A 22,657-nucleotide genomic window follows, 5' to 3' on the forward strand; every position below is an offset into this window, starting at 1 on the left:
TTTAGCGATTACAGATTTTTTTGGCCCAATTCATCAATTGTGACATTATAAAAAGTAGTAAGATTTGTATAGCCACACGCACGGACACTGCAGCTGCACTCACATAGGTAGTTCCTGGCTCTCATCACTGGCTCCTGTCTACAGGACACTACTGAGCAGCAGCCGCAGACAGGAGCGAGCAATGTGAGCCAGCAATTACACTATGTGAGAGTGGCTGCAGTGTCAGTGCAGACTTGCATAGCCACACGCACGGACACTGCAGCTGCACTCACATATGTAATGTCTGGCTCTCATCACTGGCTCCTGTCTGCAGGACACTACTGAACATCAGCCACAGACGGGAGCGAGCACTGTGAGCCAGCAATTACACTATGTGAGAGTGGCTGCAGTGTCAGTGCAGACCTGCATAGCCACAGGCACGGGCACTGTGACTGCACTCACATAGGTAATGTCTGGCTCTCATCACTGGCTCCTGTCTGCAGGACACTACTGAGTGGCAGCAGCAGACAGGAGCCAGGGATGAAAGACGGCAATTACTCTATGTGAGCGCGACTGCAGTGTCCATTGATTGAGCTCAAACAGCACTTGCTTAAGTGCTCTCAATCAAGTTATAACAATGCTCAGTATGCAAATTGAGGGGGCGTAATGATGCATCGAGCCCTTGGCTACATCAAGGGTGCGCTGAAGTTCCCTCATTTGCATACAAAATACATTTTTTATGGCAACTGAATAACTTTATGCTCTAGTATCGATATGACTTTTACAAGTGATAAGCGCCCTACATATCTGTTTAAGAGGTTTAGGTAGTATTTATTTTGGGGTCTCCCTATACAATGAATCTCCAAATGTTATTTTCATTCCATTTTAATATCCGGCCTATACCCTTATGGCGGTCAGAGATCTTGTTTTAGTTTGCTGAGCTCCAGACCCATCTAGGAATGTATTCAAAAGATTATTTCCTTCCTGCAGCTGCCTCTAGAGGGAGCTAATACTAGATGATCATTGAGCGCAGCGTGTAGTGCGCTGCCCCCGGTGGCAGCCGCAGAGGGAGCCATCTTAGCCATCTTTGACTATGAGCGTATTTGGAGCTCTGTGTCAGAAAAAAACATCATAAAGATATATTTTAAAAAAAAATGAATTGGAGCAGAAATTTGCAAGTAAAATAGATTTAAAAAAAACAATAACGTTCCAAATAATATGTTTTTTCCATACTTTGTGAAGGACAGGCTTCATCCCCCGCAGCGTTCCCATGTGATACAATTACTAGTGAAGTACACGCAGATGAATACACTACCTTATTACAATCTTCTATCACATCCGCTACATGAATGAATACATTACATATCTGTAAAATACCTATAAGCTCCGCACTGAAGATACGTCGGGCTTTCATATGAAAACGTCGCTCACATTTACATTTATATAAGAAAATACTGAAAACGCGTATTTCTCAACACAACTTCCCACTGACGCCAACGAGCAGCCGCCATTCTGAAGCTGTCGGAGATGAATGCCGTCGTTGAGCTGAAGGTACAAAATGTAGATCAGGCTTTCTTCAGATTGAGGCAGTCCTCTGTGGTGGTCAATGGCGCATGTAGCCCATGAGGGCACATGGTGAGAGAACGTCCCGCCATGGTTGACCCCAACGTCACATCCCATGGAAGGTTCCAACCCTTCGGACATGGAAGAAAGAGCCAAAAAGTCATCCACCTCTGGGAAGGTAGTGTTCTTCTTCTGGGGTGGATGGAGAATATAAAGGTATAAACCAGCCCACCTAGCGTTTTGGTATGGGACCTCCCTTCTCCTTTCTCTACACCCCTAAATCTACTTATTGGCCCAAGATCAGGATTTCATCATGTTTCTGTAGGCCAAGGTGGTGGATCGTTCCAACTGTTTGGCTAGAAGGACATCCAGATCTTGAGAGGTCTTGTCCAGCTTCTCCGCCAAGTGGGAAGTGGATTGAAGCAGATGATTCATGGTAAGGAAGTTATTCTTCAGCCTAAAGAAGAAGCAGAATGAGAAAAATGAGAAAAGAGGGAAATAAGGGCAAAGTTTTTGAGATTCGGATAGTATGTGGACCCTGCTGGTGTAACCTGGACATTGTCTGACAAGGGATAGTCTAATGGTACAGACCCTATAAGACGATGTAGAGCTGTTTGGACCCACAGCCTAGAAACAAGAGGACAAAGTACTACAGAGAGGCAGGTTCTGAAATGAGCTTGCCGATTGTTTCTATTCTGGATCCAACCTCTGATGACTACAATGTGGAATCATGAGTAATCAGACACTTTTGGAGATCACATCGGCCAACGAGATGAAGGAGTTAACTCTGGCAGAAGCCAATTGCCGCCCCATCACTTGGCATAGCATCCTCCTGTCATTATAACATCGTTAGTCGTCATTAGTCGTGGACTGTCTATCCTTTTGTTTTACACTTTTTGGAATTGATGATTTCCAGGCCGTTACCTGAGGGATCATCCATCATCCTGCCAATAAGAGAGTGGAGATGATCTGCCGTCCGATGTTCTGTGGACAGACAAGATCTGGAGGAGCCAATTATTGTCTTGTGGTTGTGGGATGCTGCCCACCACAGGTAATGAGAAATGTGAAGGCAATTGTGCATGTTCCTTAAGTGGCAGCCTCCTCTGTCACCCCTCGCCCAATGCTCTGCCTAGAAAAACAGTGCAGAGGTCATTGAGATGATCAGTGGGTGTCCAAGAGGTCGGATCCCTACCAATTATGCCATGATGGGATGTGTCGTAAATGTCTATGAGGAGGAGGTTTCACCTTTGGAACTTGCACCAATATTGCAGAGTATGGCCATGTCCTCAGATCAGGTCATCGCTCGTGTGTTCAGGACCCATAAGAAGTAAAGATAATTTCATCAAAGTATCGGAAGATAAGTGTCCTGTGTTTCATGGTTAATAACCATGGTCACAAATAAGGCACAACCTGCCGAAGCCCAGGACACTTTACAGACTCCTGTGCTTTGTTATAATGTTTATTCCTTCATGGTTAAAATGAGATCTTATGGGATCCTCTGACCCCCGGCCCATCTGATAATGGAGGACACCACATATGGTAGGAGAAAGAATGGAGGATTAGCCACTCTCACCATATTGTGCTATGGGAAATATGGAAAAGAATGAAGATGGAGACATAGAGGAAGGAGAATAGGAGGAACAGAAGGAAGGAGAATAGGAGGAAGAGAAGGAAGGAGAATAGGAGGAAGAGAAGAAGGAAGGAGAGAAAGAAGGAGGGAAGGAAGTAGAGAAGAAAGGAAGGAGAATAGGAGGAAGAAAGGAAGGAGAGAAAGAAGGAGGGAAGAAAGGAAGGAGAATAGGAGGAAAAGATGATAGGAGTAAAAGAAGGAAGGAGAGAAAGAAGGTAAATAGGAGGAAGAAAAGGGAGGTGAATAGGAGGACGAGAAGGAAGGAGTATAGGAGGAAGGGAAGGAAGGAGAATAGGAGGAAGAGAAGGAAGGAGAATAGGAGGAAGAGAAGGAAGGAGGGAAGGAAGGAGAGAAAGAAGGTAAATAGGAGGAAGAAAAGGGAGGTGAATAGGAGGAAGAGAAGGAAGGAGAATAGGAGGAATAGAGGGAAGGAGAATAGGAGGAAGAGAAGGAATGAGAATAGGAGGAAGAGAAGGAAGGAGAGAAAGAAGGAGGGAAGGAAGGAGAATAGGAGGAGGAGAAGGAAGGAGAATAGGAGGAAAAGAGGGAAGGAGAATAGGAGGAAGAGAAGGAAGAAGAGGAGGAAAAAAGGAAGGACAGAAAGAAGGAAGAGAAGGAAGGAGAATAGGAGGAAGAGAAGAAAGGAGAATAGGAGGAAGATAAGGAAGGAGAATAGGAGGAAAAGAGGGAAGGAGAGTAGGAGGAAGAGATGGAAGGAGAATAGGAGGAAGGGAAGGAAGAACAGGAGGAAAAAAGGAAGGACAGAAAGAAGAAAAAGAAGGAAGGAGAATATGAGGAAGAGAAGTAAGGAGAATAGGAGGAAGAAAAGGAAGGAGAATAGGAGGAAGATAAGGAAAGAGAATAGGAGGAAGATAAGGAAAGAGAATAGGCGGAAGATAAGGAAGAACAGGAGGAAAAAAAGGAAGGACAGAAAGAAGGAAGAGAAGGAAGGAGAATAGGAGGAAGAGAAGGAAGAACAGGAGGAAAAAAAGGAAGGACAGAAAGAAGGAAGAGAAGAAAGGAGAATAGGAGGAAGAGAAGGAAGGAGATTAGGAGAAAAAGAGGGAAGGAGAATAGGAGGAAGAGAAGGAAGAACAGGAGGAAAAAAGGAAGGACAGAAAGAAGGAAGAGAATGAAGGAGAATATGAGGAAGAGAAGGAAGGAGAATAGGAGGAAGATAAGGAAGGAGAATAGGAGGAAAAGAGGGAAGGAGAATAGAAGGAAGAGATGGAAGGAGAATATGAGGAAGAGAAGGAAGAACAGGAGGAAAAAAGGAAGGACAGAAAGAAGGAAGCGAAGGAAGGAGAATATGAGGAAGAGAAGGAAGGAGAATAGGAGGAAGATAAGGAAGGAGAATAGGAGGAAGAGAAGGAAGGAGAATAGGAGGAAGAGAAGGAAGGAGAATAGGAGGAAAGGATAGAAGGAGAATAGGAAGAAGAGAAGGAAGTAGAATAGGAGGAAAAGAAGGAAGGGGGAAAGGAGGAATAGAAGGAAGGAGAATAGGAGGAAAAGAAAGAAGGAGAATTGGAGGGAGGGAATGAAAGGGGGAAAGAAGGAGGGAAGGAGAGAGAGAAGGAGGGATGGAAGAAAAGAAGGAAAGAGAGAAAGAAGAAGGGAAGGAAGGAGGGAAGAAAGGAAGTAGAAAAATAATAAAATAAGGAAGGAAAAAGCAAGGAAATAAACATAATACATAACAGAGGAAGGAAGAAAGGAAGGAAAGAAGAAAGGAAAAACAAGGAAGGAGCAAAGAAAAGATGTAATATAGGAAGAAAGGAAGGAGAGAAGGAAGGAAGGATCAGAATAAGAAGCAAATGATGGAAGCAATGAGTGAAGGAAGGAGGCATAGAAGAAAGGAATAAAGGAAGAAATGAAGGAAGAAAGGTGCAAAAGAAGTAAGGATCAGAAGAAAGGAAAAGATGTAAGCAAGGAGTCATGGAATGAAGCAGAGAAGAAAGAAGCAGAGGGAGGTAGAAAAAAGCAAAGAAAGCAGGAAAGATGTAAGGAATGAGCGAAGAAAAAAGTAATAGAGGAAAGAGGGAAGGAAGGAAAAAACTAAAGGATCAGAAGAAGGAGCAAAGGATGGAAGCAAGGAGTAAAGAAAAAAGGCAGAGAAAAGAGCAGATGAAGGAAGAAAGGAACAAAGGAATTAAAGAAGGAAGGGAGAATCAAAGGAAGGAGAGAATGAAGGAATGATTTGAAGAATGAGCAAGAAGTGAAATAAAGAGGCAGAGAAAGAAGGAGCAGAGGAAGGATGGAAGTATGCAGAGAAGGAAGTAGGGAAGGAGCAAAGAGAGCAATTGAAGTGAGAAAAGAACAAAAGGACCAAAGGATGGATGGAGCAAAGCAAGGAATGACGGAGCATATAAAGGATCGAGGAAGGAAAGAAAGAAGGAAGGGAATAATTATTTCCTCAAAGTGAACTCAAGAAGATAGTGACTGAAGGTGAAGAGGAGCCGCTGATATCCCTCAAAATTGACCATGTCCGGCTTGGATTCTTACTTCTTCCTCTCATCGAGGAGCTCTGCTCCATCATCACCCATCCGGGTGTGGAGCTCATGGATGATTTTGTTCAGCGTCCCATAGAATTCCTTGTTGTCCTCCCGGATTCCCTTATTATGTTCTGAGATGACCTGCTGGTACCCCAGGTCCTGGGCGTCAGCGTTCACCGTATACTTCAGGCTCTGCAGAACCCGGTTGTGGTCCTGTAGAAGGTTCTGGAAATACTTCACGTCCTCTTTGATGCCCGCAGAGTCGTCCTTCCCCAGACAGGACTCCTGGTGTGGAGTCACAAAAGTCAGCTGACACGTGTTTGTGTCTTGTGGGCGATGGCGGGAATGTTTAGGTTGGTCCTGAGGAGTGTCAAGGATGTATCCGGACCCCAGATCGGCCAAGATGTCGTCTCCACTTTGGCAGGAACTGAGTGACACAACGAGCCAGAAGTTCAGCACCAGACGGACGGCCACCAGCTGCCGCATTGTACCCTGGAATCACAGAAAGAAGAGACATTAATGTCGGTGTCTTTCCTTTTAAGTGAATTTCAGACAAAAAGGAGCAAAAAGAACATTTTTGATTTGTGAAGAATTCATGAACCCGCGTGTGAAATATGGAAGAGTGTGGAGCAAAAAACAGAGAACGATAGAAGAAACGAAAAAAAAGAAAGACTTAAAGGAAGTATATGAGAAAGTTTCCGAACTTCCCGACACCACAGATACGGGGCAGTGTAGGATGATCTGCACTACTTGTATAGGATGGTGGGATCCACCTCCGGAGTCCGAGGAGGCGTCGATCGGATTCCTCAGCGGTGTCGGTGTATCTATAACTATTGGTGTCAGTGAGAGCAAATAATCCTCAGCTCATCCATTACCGGAGGACGAGGCAGAATGCGCTGTCATCACCGAGAGGGAAGAAGTGAATTAACGAGGTGCAAATCTACATGGAGGTGTCAGGACCACGCAGCGTCTGCAGCGCACAGATCGTCCTTTATTCCAGGGCAGGTGTTAGTCTGCGACCATCTGCTGCCGAGAGAGATGAGCTCCCAGCACCGCAACGCACCGCACCGCACCGCCAGGGACATGTGCGCAACGCCGCAGCGGGACACGGAAAACGCAGACTCAGCAGAGCTCAACGAGTCACGGGAGTCTATAGGGAAGCATAGCACCAGTATAGATAGTGCAGTCCTATGTAACACCACAGATAACACAGTGCAGTCCTATGTAACACCACAGATAACACAGTGCAGTCCTATGTAACACCACAGATAACACAGTGATATCTCTCTGAGTACAGATAATGTAGTAGATGTCACCTGCAGTCCTATGTAACACCACAGATAACACAGTGATAACTCTCTGAGTACAGATAATGTAGTAGATGTCACCTGCAGTCCTATGTAAAACCACAGATAACAGTGATAATTCTCTGAGAACAGATAATGTAGTAGATGTCACCTGCAGTCCTATGCAACACCACAGATAACACAGTGATATCTCTCTGAGTACAGATAATGTAGTAGATGTCACCTGCAGTCCTATGTAAAACCACAGATAACAGTGATAATTCTCTGAGAACAGATAATGTAGTAGATGTCACCTGCAGTCCTATGCAACACCACAGATAACACAGTGATATCTCTCTGAGTACAGATAATGTAGTAGATGTCACCTGCAGTCCTATGTAACACCACAGATAACACAGTGATAACTCTCTGAGTACAGATAATGTAGTAGATGTCACCTGCAGTCCTATGTAAAACCACAGATAACAGTGATAATTCTCTGAGAACAGATAATGTAGTAGATGTCACCTGCAGTCCTATGCAACACCACAGATAACACAGTGATATCTCTCTGAGTACAGATAATGTAGCAGATGTCACCTGCAGTCCTATGTAACACCACAGATAACACACTGATAACTCTCTGAGTACAGATAATGAAGTAGATGTCACCTGCAGTCCTATGTAACACCACAGATAACACAGTGATAACTCTCTGAGTACAGATAATATAGTAGGTGTCACTTGCAGTCCTATGTAACACCACAGATAACACAGTGATAACTCTCTGAGTACAGATATTGTAGCAGATGTCACCTGCAGTCCTATGTAACACCACAGATAACACAGTGATAACTCTCTGAGTACAGATAATGTAGCAGATGTCACCTGCAGTCCTATGTAACACCACAGATAACACAGTGATAACTCTCTGAGTACAGATAATGTAGCAGATGTCACCTGCAGTCCTATGTAACACCACAGATAACACAGTGATAACTCTCTGAGTACAGATAATGTAGTAGATGTCACCTGCAGTCCTATGTAACACCACAGATAACACAGTGATAACTCTCTGAGTACAGATAATGTAGCAGATGTCACCTGCAGTCCTATGTAACACCACAGATAACACAGTGATATCTCTCTGAGTACAGATAATGTAGCAGATGCCACCTGCAGTCCTATGTAACACCACAGATAACACAGTGATAACTCTCTGAGTACAGATAATGTAGTAGATGTCACCTGCAGTCCTATGTAACACCACAGATAACACAGTGATATATCTCTGAGTACAGATAATGTAGCAGATGTCACCTGCAGTCCTATGTAACACCACAGATAACACAGTGATAACTCTCTGAGTACAGATAATGTAGTAGATGTCACCTGCAGTCCTATGTAACACCACAGATAACACAGTGATATCTCTCTGAGTACAGATAATGTAGTAGATGTCACCTGCAGTCCTATGTAACACCACAGATAACACAGTGATATCTCTCTGAGTACAGATAATGTAGCAGATGTCACCTGCAGTCCTATGTAACACCACAGATAACACAGTGATATCTCTCTGAGTACAGATAATGTAGCAGATGTCACCTGCAGTCCTATGTAACACCACAGATAACACAGTGATAACTCTCTGAGTACAGATAATGTAGTAGATGTCACCTGCAGTCCTATGTAACACCACAGATAACACAGTGATATCTCTCTGAGTACAGATAATGTAGTAGATGTCACCTGCAGTCCTACGTAACACAACGGATAACACTGTGATCACTCTCTGAGTACAGATAATGTAGTAGATGTCACCTGCAGTCCTATGTAACACCACAGATAACACAGCGATAACTCTCTGAGTACAGATAATGGAGTAGATGTCACCTGCAGTCCTATGTAACACCACAGATAACACAGTGATCACTCTCTGAGTACAGATAATGGAGTAGATGTCACCTGCAGTCCTATGTAACACCACAGATAACACAGTGATCACTCTCTGAGTACAGATAATGTAGTAGATGTCAATTGCAGTCCTATGTAACACCACAGATAACACACTGATAACTTTGAGTACAGATAATGTAGTAGATGTCGCCTGCAGTCCTATGTAATAGCACAGATAACACAGTGATAACTCTCTGAGTACAGGTAATGCAGTAGATGTCACCTGCAGTCCTATGTAACACCACAGATAACATACTGATAACTCCGAGTACAGATAATGTAGTAGATGTCGCCTGCAGTCCTATGTAACACCACAGATAACACAGTGATAACTCTGAGTACAGATAATGTAGTAGATGTCACCTGCAGTCCTATGTAACACCACAGATAACACAGTGATAACTCTCTGAGTACAGATAATGGAGTAGATGTCACCTGCAGTCCTATGTAACACCACAGATAACACAGTGATCACTCTCTGAGTACAGATAATGGAGTAGATGTCACCTGCAGTCCTATGTAACACCACAGATAACACAGTGATCACTCTCTGAGTACAGATAATGTAGTAGATGTCAATTGCAGTCCTATGTAACACCACAGATAACACACTGATAACTTTGAGTACAGATAATGTAGTAGATGTCGCCTGCAGTCCTATGTAATAGCACAGATAACACAGTGATAACTCTCTGAGTACAGGTAATGCAGTAGATGTCACCTGCAGTCCTATGTAACACCACAGATAACATACTGATAACTCCGAGTACAGATAATGTAGTAGATGTCGCCTGCAGTCCTATGTAACACCACAGATAACACAGTGATAACTCTGAGTACAGATAATGTAGTAGATGTCACCTGCAGTCCTATGTAACACCACAGATAACACAGTGATAACTCTCTGAGTACAGATAATGTAGTAGATGTCACCTGCAGTCCTATGTAACACCACAGATAACACAGTGATAACTCTCTGAGTACAGATAATGTAGTAGATGTCGCCTGCAGTCCTATGTAACACCACAGATAACACAGTGATAACTCTCTGAGTACAGATAATGTAGTAGATGTCACCTGCAGTCCTATGTAACACCACAGATAACACAGTGATAACTCTCAGAGTACAGATAATGTAGTAGATGTCGCCTGCAGTCCTATGTAACACCACAGATAACACACTGATAACTGTGAGTACAGATAATGAAGTAGATGTCACCTGCAGTCCTATGTAACACCACAGATAACACAGTGATAACTCTCTGAGTACAGATAATGTAGTAGATGTCACCTGCAGTCCTATGTAACACCACAGATAACACAGTGATATCTCTCTGAGTACAGATAATGTAGTAGATGTCGCCTGCAGTCCTATGTAACACCACAGATAACACAGTGATATCTCTCTGAGTACAGATAATGTAGTAGATGTCGCCTGCAGTCCTATGTAACACCACAGATAACACAGTGATATCTCTCTGAGTACAGATAATGTAGTAGATGTCGCCTGCAGTCCTATGTAACACCACAGATAACACAGTGATATCTCTCTGAGTACAGATAATGTAGTAGATGTCACCTGCAGTCCTATGTAACACCACAGATAACACAGTGATAACTCTCTGAGTACAGATAATGTAGTAGATGTCGCCTGCAGTCCTATGTAACACCACAGATAACACACTGATAACTCTCTGAGTACAGATAATGTAGTAGATGTTACCTGCAGTCCTATGTAACACCACAGATAACAGTGATAACTCTGAGTACAGATAATGAAGTAGATGTCACCTGCAGTCCTATGTAACACCACAGATAACACAGTGATAACTCTCTGAGTACAGATAATGTAGCAGATGTCACCTGCAGTCCTATGTAACACCACAGATAACACAGTGGTCACTCTCTGAGTACAGATAGTGTAGTAGATGTCACCTGCAGTCCTATGTAACACCACAGATAACACAGTGATATCTCTCTGAGTACAGATAATGTAGTAGATGTCGCCTGCAGTCCTATGTAACACCACAGATAACACACTGATAACTCTCTGAGTACAGATAATGTAGTAGATGTTGCCTGCAGTCCTATGTAACACCACAGATAACAGTGATAACTCTCTGAGTACAGATAATGTAGTAGATGTCACCTGCAGTCCTATGTAACACCACAGATAACAGTGATAACTCTGAGTACAGATAATGTAGTAGATGTCACCTGCAGTCCTATGTAACACCACAGATAACACACTGATAACTCTCTGAGTACAGATAATGTAGTAGATGTTGCCTGCAGTCCTATGTAACACCACAGATAACAGTGATAACTCTGAGTACAGATAATGTAGTAGATGTCGCCTGCAGTCCTATGTAACACCACAGATAACACACTGATAACTCTCTGAGTACAGATAATGTAGTAGATGTTGCCTGCAGTCCTATGTAACACCACAGATAACAGTGATAACTCTCTGAGTACAGATAATGTAGTAGATGTCACCTGCAGTCCTATGTAACACCACAGATAACAGTGATAACTCTGAGTACAGATAATGTAGTAGATGTCACCTGCAGTCCTATGTAACACCACAGATAACACACTGATAACTCTCTGAGTACAGATAATGTAGTAGATGTCACCTGCAGTCCTATGTAACACCACAGATAACAGTGATAACTCTGAGTACAGATAATGTAGTAGATGTCGCCTGCAGTCCTATGTAACACCACAGATAACACACTGATAACTCTCTGAGTACAGATAATGTAGTAGATGTTGCCTGCAGTCCTATGTAACACCACAGATAACAGTGATAACTCTCTGAGTACAGATAGTGTAGTAGGTGTCACCTGCAGTCCTATGTAACACCACAGATAACACAGTGATAACTCTGAGTACAGATAATGGAGTAGATGTCGCCTGCAGTCCTATGTAACACCACAGATAACACACTGATAACTCTCTGAGTACAGATAATGTAGTAGATGTTACCTGCAGTCCTATGTAACACCACAGATAACAGTGATAACTCTGAGTACAGATAATGGAGTAGATCATGTGGTTCTTTCTGTAAAGAGAAGCAATACATGGATGACACAATGGATATAAATGTAAGACAATTCATTTTCTTCCATCTTCCATAGACTGATTGTTATAAATAATGGATCCATTTTACATCCGATTTTGAAAAGTTCGTCCTGTATACAATGGATTAATTAGATATATGCACACTCGGGTTCCCAAGTGACAGATGTTCTTCGGACTTTGTACAATGAAATACTACAGCCCCCGCTTCACTCAGAGAAGTAGGAAGAAAAGCTTATCATTATGTGACGATAAGTACGAAAATCGCATGTAAATTACCACTGTAACCGGCAATCAGAACCGAGTCCTTACAGTTAGCGTATTACACAATATTAGATTGGGCATGTGCAGCGCCCCAGAGTCCTGGTCGTTGCAGTAATGTTATTCTTCCACCAGGGGGAGTGATGTTACGTCTGATGGCACTAAAGGAGTTCACCTTGCCAGGTATCACAAACCACATAACACACTTCACACTCCAGTCCACCAGGGGGAGCCTTGCTCCTATCTACTAGGGCACTCCTCACATTAGGTTAAAACTGGTGGGTTGGATAGAAAGTTAGTCAGAAGCCAGAAGTGAGAAGTCAGAAGCTGGCTGAGCTTGACTCAGTCGGTTGCTCACTGGACTTCACCCAGTGCAGTCCCTGTCCGGCAGACAGAGGGGAAAGAGGAACATCGCAGAGCTACAGACAGAGAGGTCCCTGACAGGGGTGGGATCCTGTCAGAGGCCTAGCCAGAAAGACACAGAGCTGCGCCTGCCCCACGTGCGGCAGCATCCTAAGAAAGGACACAAAGAGAATTGTATTGTAGGGAGTGAGAAAAGAAATCATAGCACAAGGAGAAGAAAACCAGAAGGAGTCCTGTCCTGTGAGAGGCTGCCTCCTTCTGGGGCACAGACCGGTGGCCGGAACACCGAGGGAGTAATAGACTCTACGCTTTACTTCAGAGATCGGCAGGACAGTTAATTCTATGTTGGCTGTCCGACCATCATACACAGGAGTCACGGTGGCAAATTGTGGAAGCCGGGGCGTCTCTAGGGTCCTTATAAAAAGCCTCAGGCCACCAGTCATACGGGTTTTGTTCTATCCGACTACGGGGAACAGTGAGAAGAGTAATAACAGTGAGGACCTTGTTGGAGCTTATGCAAGTAAGGACCTACTGTGTTACTGTGCGCATAGGAAGGCTATTGATTTCCACCTGGATAAGGGGACTCTGGAATTGCCAAAGGGGACTCTGGAATTATCCTCAGATCAACCGGACACTGCCTATCCCGTGATCCGCACCCTGGGCTGTGGATGCTGAAGCCTTCAGTAAAGGTAAAGAGACTGCACCCATTGTGTCCTCATTATTCACTGCGCCTCACACCATCCACCATCACCATCTACTCTTCTGAGAAGCCCTGAGGATACACTTCACCTGTGGGAAGGTATACCATCTAGCTGCCATCACATCACCCTAGCGGACCCCTAAGCAGCGTCGGTCACCCTGACCGAATACCACAGGTGGCGTCACACAAACTCTGCCTTTTATTGGACGCCCCTCTTAGGGCCACGGGCCACCGTGACATCCCCGCTGAAGAACCGAAAGACCCGGTGCCGAGTACCCCATTGCCCTTACGTGGGGGTGATCCACATGCAACAGTGCTTAATTTTAGAATCAATGCTCCTAACAAAAATACAGGTGTAATAACTCGTAACTTGTCAGATGACACAATACTTTATTAGCCATGTATCACATTATCTGACAAGTAATGTATTGCTACATATGTAAAGGATCAGAACAACACACAGGAATACATTCCCAGGAACACCAACAGTACATGAATACATCACCAGATCCACAATTTATACAGGATTACATCACCAAAACCATCATCAATCGAGAGATACATGACCAATGCCACCATCAGTACAGTAGTACATCACCAGAACCAACAACTGTACAAGAATACACCAGCAAAACCACCATCAGTACATGAATACATCACCAGAGTCATTATTAGTACAGGAATACACCACCAGAACCACAATCCATACAGGAATACATAATCAGAACATCAGTACACGAATACATCACCAGAACCACCAACTGTATAAGAATACATCACCAGAACCACCATCACTACAGGAATACATCACCTTAAACACCATCATTTTAGGAATACTTCATGAGAACCATCATCAGTTCATCAATACAGCACCAAGGTTAGCACTGCGATCAATTGTAATGTCAGGTCAGCCCTAAACACAATTGTATTGCATGAACCTACAATTCCCAGTATGTTTTTAACAATGCTAAGGAGATACTGGGAGTGAAACCACAGTACTGATGAGACGCAGGCAGTATCAACAAGTAAACATTCACATCCAGGTAGCTTACAGGTGACATCTGATTGGAGTCTTTCTGTTTCTTTTCTTCTTCCTGTCAAAACGCCATGATGAATTTTCACATCCACAGCTCATCTCTGCAGACTTCCCTCTTCTACGGCCTTCTGCAGACTACCATCCCAACACAGTGCCCTTAAAAATAACAGTGTCATTATGTCTGCCTGCCCTATGCTGTGCCTCTGAATAATTGCCCCTCACAATGCTCCCTGCACAAAATATAACCCCAACATTGTGGTATGTGCCCTCCACAGTGTGCTGTCCTTTCAATACTGGGCTCCCTCTTCACACGGTCTCCTTACACTGTGTCCCCCACCCTATACTGCCCAGTCTGTATACTGTGCCTTCTCTTCATACCTCCCTCTGCAAACTGTTGCTTCCATACTATTCCCTCACAGCCTCCCATGCTGTCCCCTCCCCAAACTTCATAGTCCCTATAATGTGGCCCTTTATGCTTTTATCCCCCAATAATATCTACTAACACATTTTACCCATACCCATATTGTCTCTTCACACATTCCCAGAAACTCATTTCCATACTGTCTCCTAACATATTACAAGCCCATAGTTTCTACTCACAGATTCCCAGCACCCTCTACCCATACTGTCTCCTCATACGTCCCCCATTACCTGTACTGTCTCTTAGCATACTCACCGCCGGGGGACAGTAAAAATGCCTGGGAGACACCATGGACCACCGCACTGATGGCGCCTCTCTACTTCCTGCTTCCGGGGAAAATACCCGCCTGGGTCCCTGCAGTGCAATACATACCTACTGCCAGTTAATCAGAGACCGGCAGCTAAAGTCGACAAGAGGCGCATAGCGGTGATGCCAATGTTCGCTTCCGGCTTTTGCGCAGGCTACATAAGATGGTGCTGCACGTCGTGGGAGCGGAGGAAGATGAGAAGAATGGTTATTTTTTATGCTTTCGAGAACCGAGGCAGAACAGGGGACATACAGTATATGCCATGAAGGAACCCAGAATGGGAGACTGTGACAAAGTCACTTGCAAAGTGCTGGAGGGGAGATACGTTTCATTGAGGCTATGTTATGAACTGGTGGTTTAGGAGCAACATTGGACGAGCTCTGAAGGAGGTGGTACCTGTACTAACCGCAGTCCCTAAGCTCAACACAACACTAGAAGTAGCCGTGGGATGCTCCTGTCACTCCCTAGGCACCTCGTCACAGCCTGAGAACTAACTACCCCTAAAGATAGAAACAGGAAAACTATCTTGCCTCAGATAAAATCCCCAAAGGATAGATAGCCCCCCACAAGTAATGACTGTGAGTGGAGAGGGAAAAGACATACGTAGAATGAAACCAGGATGTAGCACAGGAGGCCAGTCTAGCTAGATAGATAGGACAGGACGGAATACTGTGCGGTCAGTATTAAAAACTACAAAATTCCACACAGAGTTTACAAAAATCTCCACACCTGACTAAAGGTGTGGAGGATAAATCTGCTTCCCAGAGCATCCAGCTTAACTGAATTAATCCATACTGACAAGCTGGACAAAACATAGAATGCACAGAACGAATAAGTCCACAACATGTGGACAGAAAAGAGCAAAGAGAGGACTTATCTTTGCTGAACTGGTCAGGATATCAGGGAAATCCAAGAGAGATGTGAATCCAACCAGGAACCATTGACAAGTGGCACTGGCTGAAGGAAAGAGCCAGGCATAAATAGCCGAGCAGAAAGACAATCAGTGGAAGCAGCTGCAGACTGCTAAATCCAAGGAGCAGCCATTTCACTTAAAACCACTGGAGGGAGCCCAAGAGCAGAACTCACAAAAGTGCCACTTACAACCACCAAAGGGAGCCCAAGAGCGGAATTCACAACAGGCTATTAGCTTCAGTGATTTGAAACCCTGATGTTTGCTCCAGCACACTATGTGTTGAGAGGTGGTTAGTCAGCCATTTTAAAGGCTGGATTTTGTGAAGAACCATACAGCGTGTGGGAGGTTGTCCAACTTATCTCCACCCCAGGGTGTGGTCTGGGGCTTAGTAGGCCTCCTGAGACATTCAGTGTTCAGTGTGTCTGGAGAGGTTAACTCCAGAGAGGTGTTAGTGATTGTGCCAACCTGAACCAGGTGTTTTGCTAACCCTAAGCGGGCAGATCCCCGCTACCACAAAGACTGTGCTTTGTGTTACCACTTTATTTTGTTTACCTGCTTTTGCCCAAAGGGCCCTTTTTATTTTACTTCACCATGGTGTATGCCACATATATAATAAACCAGTGAAGATCTTAAAGAGACAGTGCTCCCGTGTTTACCTCCGTGTACAGCTGAGTAAGCCGATCTACCACAGGGACATATATCTCAGGAAGGTGCCTAGGACTGGTGGCAAATATAAAAGAATGGGGGACATATATAAGAGGAAGGACCCCAGGACGGGAGACATATGTACCAGGATGGGGGATATATATATACCAGAAAAGGGCTCAAGATGGAGGACATATATACCAGAAGAGGTGGCATATATAAATGGAAGGGGGGCATATATACCAGGATGGTGGACATATATACCAGGAAGGGCCTATGATAAGGGACATATATACCAGGACGAGGGGAAACTATAAAAGGATAGGGGGGCATATATACAAGGAAGGAAACCAGTATGGGGGTAATGTATACCAAGATGAAAGGCATATATAAAAGGATGGGGGACATATATAAGAGGAAGGAAGCAAGGATGTGGGACATGTATACCAGGATGGGGAATATACTGTATATACCAGAAAAGGACTCAAGATGGGGGACATATATACCAGGAAAAGTGGCATATATAAATGGAAGGGGGGGGTATATACCAGGAAGGAGCCCAGGATGGTGGATATATATACCAGGAAGGAAATGAGTATGAGGGTAATATATACCCAGAGGAGGGGCATAGCAAGCACATTGGACCCACTCAATAAACGCCTTCCCGACCAATTGGAGGCATGAAGATGACTCCACCCCCGAGGATCCTTAGAATCAGTCAACACTGCAGGAAGGTACATCTTGTACCCATAAGGAATGCCTGGCAGGGTCCCGATACTAAACAAACCTTGATTTCATAAAAATATAACTTCAATGCCAGGAGCATGATACAATATATTATCATCCACCATACATTCAATATAGAGGAGTATACAACTGACAATGGAGGCAATTATCTAGGGAGAAGCGAGGACGATGATTAAATTCTGATTTTCAAGACGTCTTAATTGCATTGAATAGAGGAGTGATACAAAAGACTCCTCCGGAGAATACAGAACATTCCGGATCCGTCGCTTAATGGATCACTTAACAAAACTTAATATAATCAATCAGCTCAACTCAGCTGACATTTATCACCGCGCAGGATAGTGCTATCGCCAGAAGTTAGCTGATCCTGTGCAACCATCAGACGGGGGATGGGGTCACTCCAAGGATTGGACTCATAGTTATTATTTATAGTGTATTTTCTGGGAGGCTGATCATTCTGTCATGTTCTGCATGGGAGCAATAGAATTAATGGACTGACAGAGGGAGATTTCTGCCTCTGGCTAACTACCTAGATGCTGCGGTCACTACCGATCGCGGCATCTAAGGCGTTAACCTACATAGAGGGTATTCTCAGCCATCACTGCCGCTAGTAACCTCCTGACCTGATGAATGATGGATATACCCATCCACTGATGAACGAGAGCTTGTGGCGGATATACACAGCAGGTAGTGTTAAGGGGTCCGGAGTTGTGGTCAGGCTTCCATCCATCCCGCCAACTAGATGCATTTACAGTTTTGTAGAGTCTTTCACATGTGAGTACAGATCACTGGAGAATCTCCGCTGACATTTCTGAAAGATCATCATTCTCCGCAGAGCAAAAAAGTTGAATTAATGATCATCATTGTAACAATAAAAGGTCTACATGGAAATGATTGCCTTACACGTCATTAACAGAACTCGGAACCGTTCCCAACCGTCACATCTTCTCCGGCTCAAACCGACCGCTCGCTGATTGATGGAACATTTTCACATTTTTTTTCTCCAAACTCAACATGAAAAGATGCTTCAGACCAGCGTTCAACGAGCTTTTCCGTTCATCTCAATGAGAACGCGCCCATAGATCACGTCATGGCGTGTAGAGCCACGTTCACACATCCGAGCATCAGATTTCACGATCTTATCTTCACGGCCTCAAAGATGCCTATTGAGACGGTCGACATCGGGTCGGAAGCTCCGCGGATGTCTAAGTCACAGTTTTTAGAGGGAAATCTCCAAATCCTCCTTCAAAGTCTTAAAACTCTTTAAAAACTTTGAGCTTTTGCTCCGGAAACTCCAAAAACAAATCCTCTTTCTGCACACGGTCTAAGTTTGACATTGAAGCAGTTCACGCTTTTCTTAAGATGAAAAATCCAAATGTAAAAAACCGTTACTAAAAAGCATGATTTTTTTTTGCAGTTTTCTATGAATATATTCTCACATTGGTTTACAGTGAGTTTTTTGCTGAGATTTTAGAAAGGAAACTCCCAAGTTTTTGAAAAGGATTTTGGAGATTTTGCTGCTTTAAAAAACTCAGCAACAAGACCGGGTATGTGTACGCAGTCTTTTTTGCAGAACCTTCAAATTTTTGAAGAATTTTTTGGAGAGTTTCCGCTCCAAAACCTCCTGTACAAACTGTGTGTGCATGGACCCAATCAGTGTGAACATGCCCTAAGAGCATGCGCACACGGGGCCTTTAAGATGCACATGCTCTTTGAACACACAGAGTTTTCCAAAGCAAAAATGGTTCCGCAAAACGTCATCCGACGACTCTGAACGGTACTTTCGAGAATGCAGAGCTGGTGGCTTCGTTTGGAAGATTGAACATGTCCCTTCTTTTCACCCACGTCAAGGTTGCAAACCCTAAAAAAGGTTAAAAGTAGAAAGAAAAAAGTTTAAAAAAAAAAGAAAAACGCTAAATCCGGTGGCGTCTTTATGGAGCTTTTCCCCATCTTCGCCCATCTTCATAATTCTGGTTTATGACGCGTTTTTTTGATAAGGTTTTTGCGGTGGATATGTGCCAAAAAAACACTTAATTCCTCCACTTCATATTATTATTAACTCCTCATTAAAAAAAAATAATTAAAAAATTGAAAAACGTGCCAAGTGCCGTAATTCATAGACAGGTAACTCACCAAAGAATCGACATGATGCATTTTGTAAAAAATTCAACAAGTGCACTAAATGAAGAGCGAAATGGGGGATGACTGACAGGCGAAGGGGCTACACGGAGGCTTGACGTGAAGGGCGCGCTGCCCGGGCACGTACCGAATGCTAATCTGCGGAGATTATCGTCTGCATTCTGAGCTTTATTTCCAATCAGCGGACAAATTAATTGCTGCTACCAGACAATACTAAAAAGGTCTTGGAAAAACAAAGCTTTGGCCGCGTGCACGGAGGAAGGAAAGCATTCTGGGAAAAGCAACAGACGAGAAAAAAAGGAATCAGAAGAACTGTCCGCGTGATGCCGTTAAATCCCCCATCGCAGGACACATTGCCCACGTCTCGTAACGTCGAAGGAGAGTCAAGTTCACGCATTCAGCGCTTAGAAATCAGCGCTTGGCCCCTGACGGAGACATCCCAGGTGACAGCCACATGTATGATAAACAGACGTGGGCTCCTCGCCTCCAGGGGCCCGGGGAATTCTGAGGGTCACATGTGAAATGGTTTCTAATTTATTACTTTTTGATAACGTCGCCATTGTTGGGGTATTCTCCTGTGAACATCCCTCCATCTACACTGAAAAGAAGCCAACCCTGATTATCTGGACTTATTCATTTCACTGCTTAACATGCAAGAGGCGCGGTGACTACACACGTCAGACACAATGGACCTGAAAACATTCCAGCCGCTCCACAACTGATCTCACCTGCTCTGTCCCCACAGCCATGAAATAGTCATCGCATATCGCCCTGTAATCGGCAACTGCTGTAACACTGAAGAGTGATTCTACTGATATGTGTAATCACACGAATCCGTTATATTATTTACATATCCTTATTAAAAGAATACAATAAATATCCTTTACTTAACACAAAAAAGACCCTACGATCAGGAATCAAAGTATACTATGTACTGGAAAATGGCTCCTGTAATACTGCCCCTATATACAAAAATATAACTACTATAATACTGCCCCCTATGTACAAGAATATAACTACTATAATACTGCTCCTATGTACAAGAATATAACTACTATAATACTGCCTCCTATGTACAAGAATATAACTACTATAATACTGCTCCTATATACAAGAATATAACTACTATAATACTGCCCCTATGTACAAGAATATAACTACTATAATACTGCTCCTATGTACAAGAATATAACTACTATAATACTGCTCCTATGTACAAGAATATAACTACTATAATACTGCCTCCTATATACAAGAATATAACTACTATAATACTGCCCCTATGTACAAGAATATAACTACTATAATACTGCCTCCTATATACAAGAATATAACTACTATAATACTGCCCCTATATACAAAAATATAACTACTATAATACTGCCCCCTATGTACAAGAATATAACTACTATAATACTGCCCCTATGTACAAGAATATAACTACTATAATACTGCTCCCTATGTACAAGAATATAACTACTATAATACTGCTCCCTATGTACAAGAATATAACTACTATAATACTGCCCCTATGTACAAGAATATAACTACTATAATACTGCCCCTATGTACAAGAATATAACTACTATAATACTGCTCCTATGTACAAGAATATAACTACTATAATACTGCTCCTATGTACAAGAATATAACTACTATAATACTGTCCCTATGTACAAGAATATAACTACTATAATACTGCCCCTATGTACAAGAATATAACTACTATAATACTGCTCCTATGTACAAGAATATAACTACTATAATACTGTCCTTATGTACAAGAATATAACTACTATAATACTGCTCCTATGTACAAGAATATAACTACTATAATACTGCTCCTATGTACAAGAATATAACTACTAAAATACTGCCCCTATGTACAAGAATATAACTACTATAATACTGCCCCTATGTACAAGAATATAACTACTATAATACTGCTCCTATGTACAAGAATATAACTACTATAATACTGCTCCTATGTACAAGAATATAACTACTATAATACTGTCCCTATGTACAAGAATATAACTACTATAATACTGCCCCTATGTACAAGAATATAACTACTATAATACTGCTCCTATGTACAAGAATATAACTACTATAATACTGTCCTTATGTACAAGAATATAACTACTATAATACTGCTCCTATGTACAAGAATATAACTACTATAATACTGCTCCTATGTACAAGAATATAACTACTATAATACTGCTCCTATGTACAAGAATATAACTACTATAATACTGCTCCTATGTACAAGAATATAACTACTATAATACTGCCCCTATGTACAAGAATATAACTACTATAATACTGCTCCTATGTACAAGAATATAACTACTATAATACTGCTCCTATGTACAAGAATATAACTACTATAATACTGTCCCTATGTACAAGAATATAACTACTATAATACTGCCCCTATGTACAAGAATATAACTACTATAATACTGCTCCTATGTACAAGAATATAACTACTATAATACTGTCCTTATGTACAAGAATATAACTACTATAATACTGCTCCTATGTACAAGAATATAACTACTATAATACTGCTCCTATGTACAAGAATATAACTACTATAATACTGTCCCTATGTACAAGAATATAACTACTATAATACTGCCCCTATGTACAAGAATATAACTACTATAATACTGCTCCTATGTACAAGAATATAACTACTATAATACTGTCCTTATGTACAAGAATATAACTACTATAATACTGCTCCTATGTACAAGAATATAACTACTATAATACTGCTCCTATGTACAAGAATATAACTACTATAATACTGCTCCTATGTACAAGAATATAACTACTATAATACTGTCCCTATGTACAAGAATATAACTACTATAATACTGCTCCTATGTACAAGAATATAACTACTATAATACTGCTCCTATGTACAAGAATATAACTACTATAATACTGCTCCTTTGTACAAGAATATAACTACTATAATACTGTCCCTATGTACAAGAATATAACTACTATAATACTGCTCCTATGTACAAGAATATAACTACTATAATACTGCTCCTATGTACAAGAATATAACTACTATAATACTGTCCCTATGTACAAGAATATAACTACTATAATACT

At 42.5% G+C, this 22,657-nt stretch overlaps 1 protein-coding gene across 1 annotated transcript in view; it reads right to left on the minus strand.

The window, feature by feature from the left end:
- Positions 1–801: 801 nt before the first annotated feature.
- The window catches only part of LOC138638822 (uncharacterized), a 161,113-nt gene continuing 139,257 nt past the window's right edge, over positions 802–22,657 (minus strand). Inside the window, exons 2-3 of the mRNA XM_069728446.1 lie at positions 5,672–6,153; positions 802–1,999 (exon numbers count right to left, since the gene is read on the minus strand). Of these exons, the coding sequence (XP_069584547.1) occupies positions 1,843–1,999; positions 5,672–6,153 (639 nt within the window). The 3' untranslated portion in view covers positions 802–1,842. The remainder of the gene's footprint in view (positions 2,000–5,671; positions 6,154–22,657) is intronic.

Source organism: Ranitomeya imitator, chromosome 5, assembly GCF_032444005.1.
Source record: "Ranitomeya imitator isolate aRanImi1 chromosome 5, aRanImi1.pri, whole genome shotgun sequence".
NCBI lineage: Eukaryota > Metazoa > Chordata > Amphibia > Anura > Dendrobatidae > Ranitomeya > Ranitomeya imitator.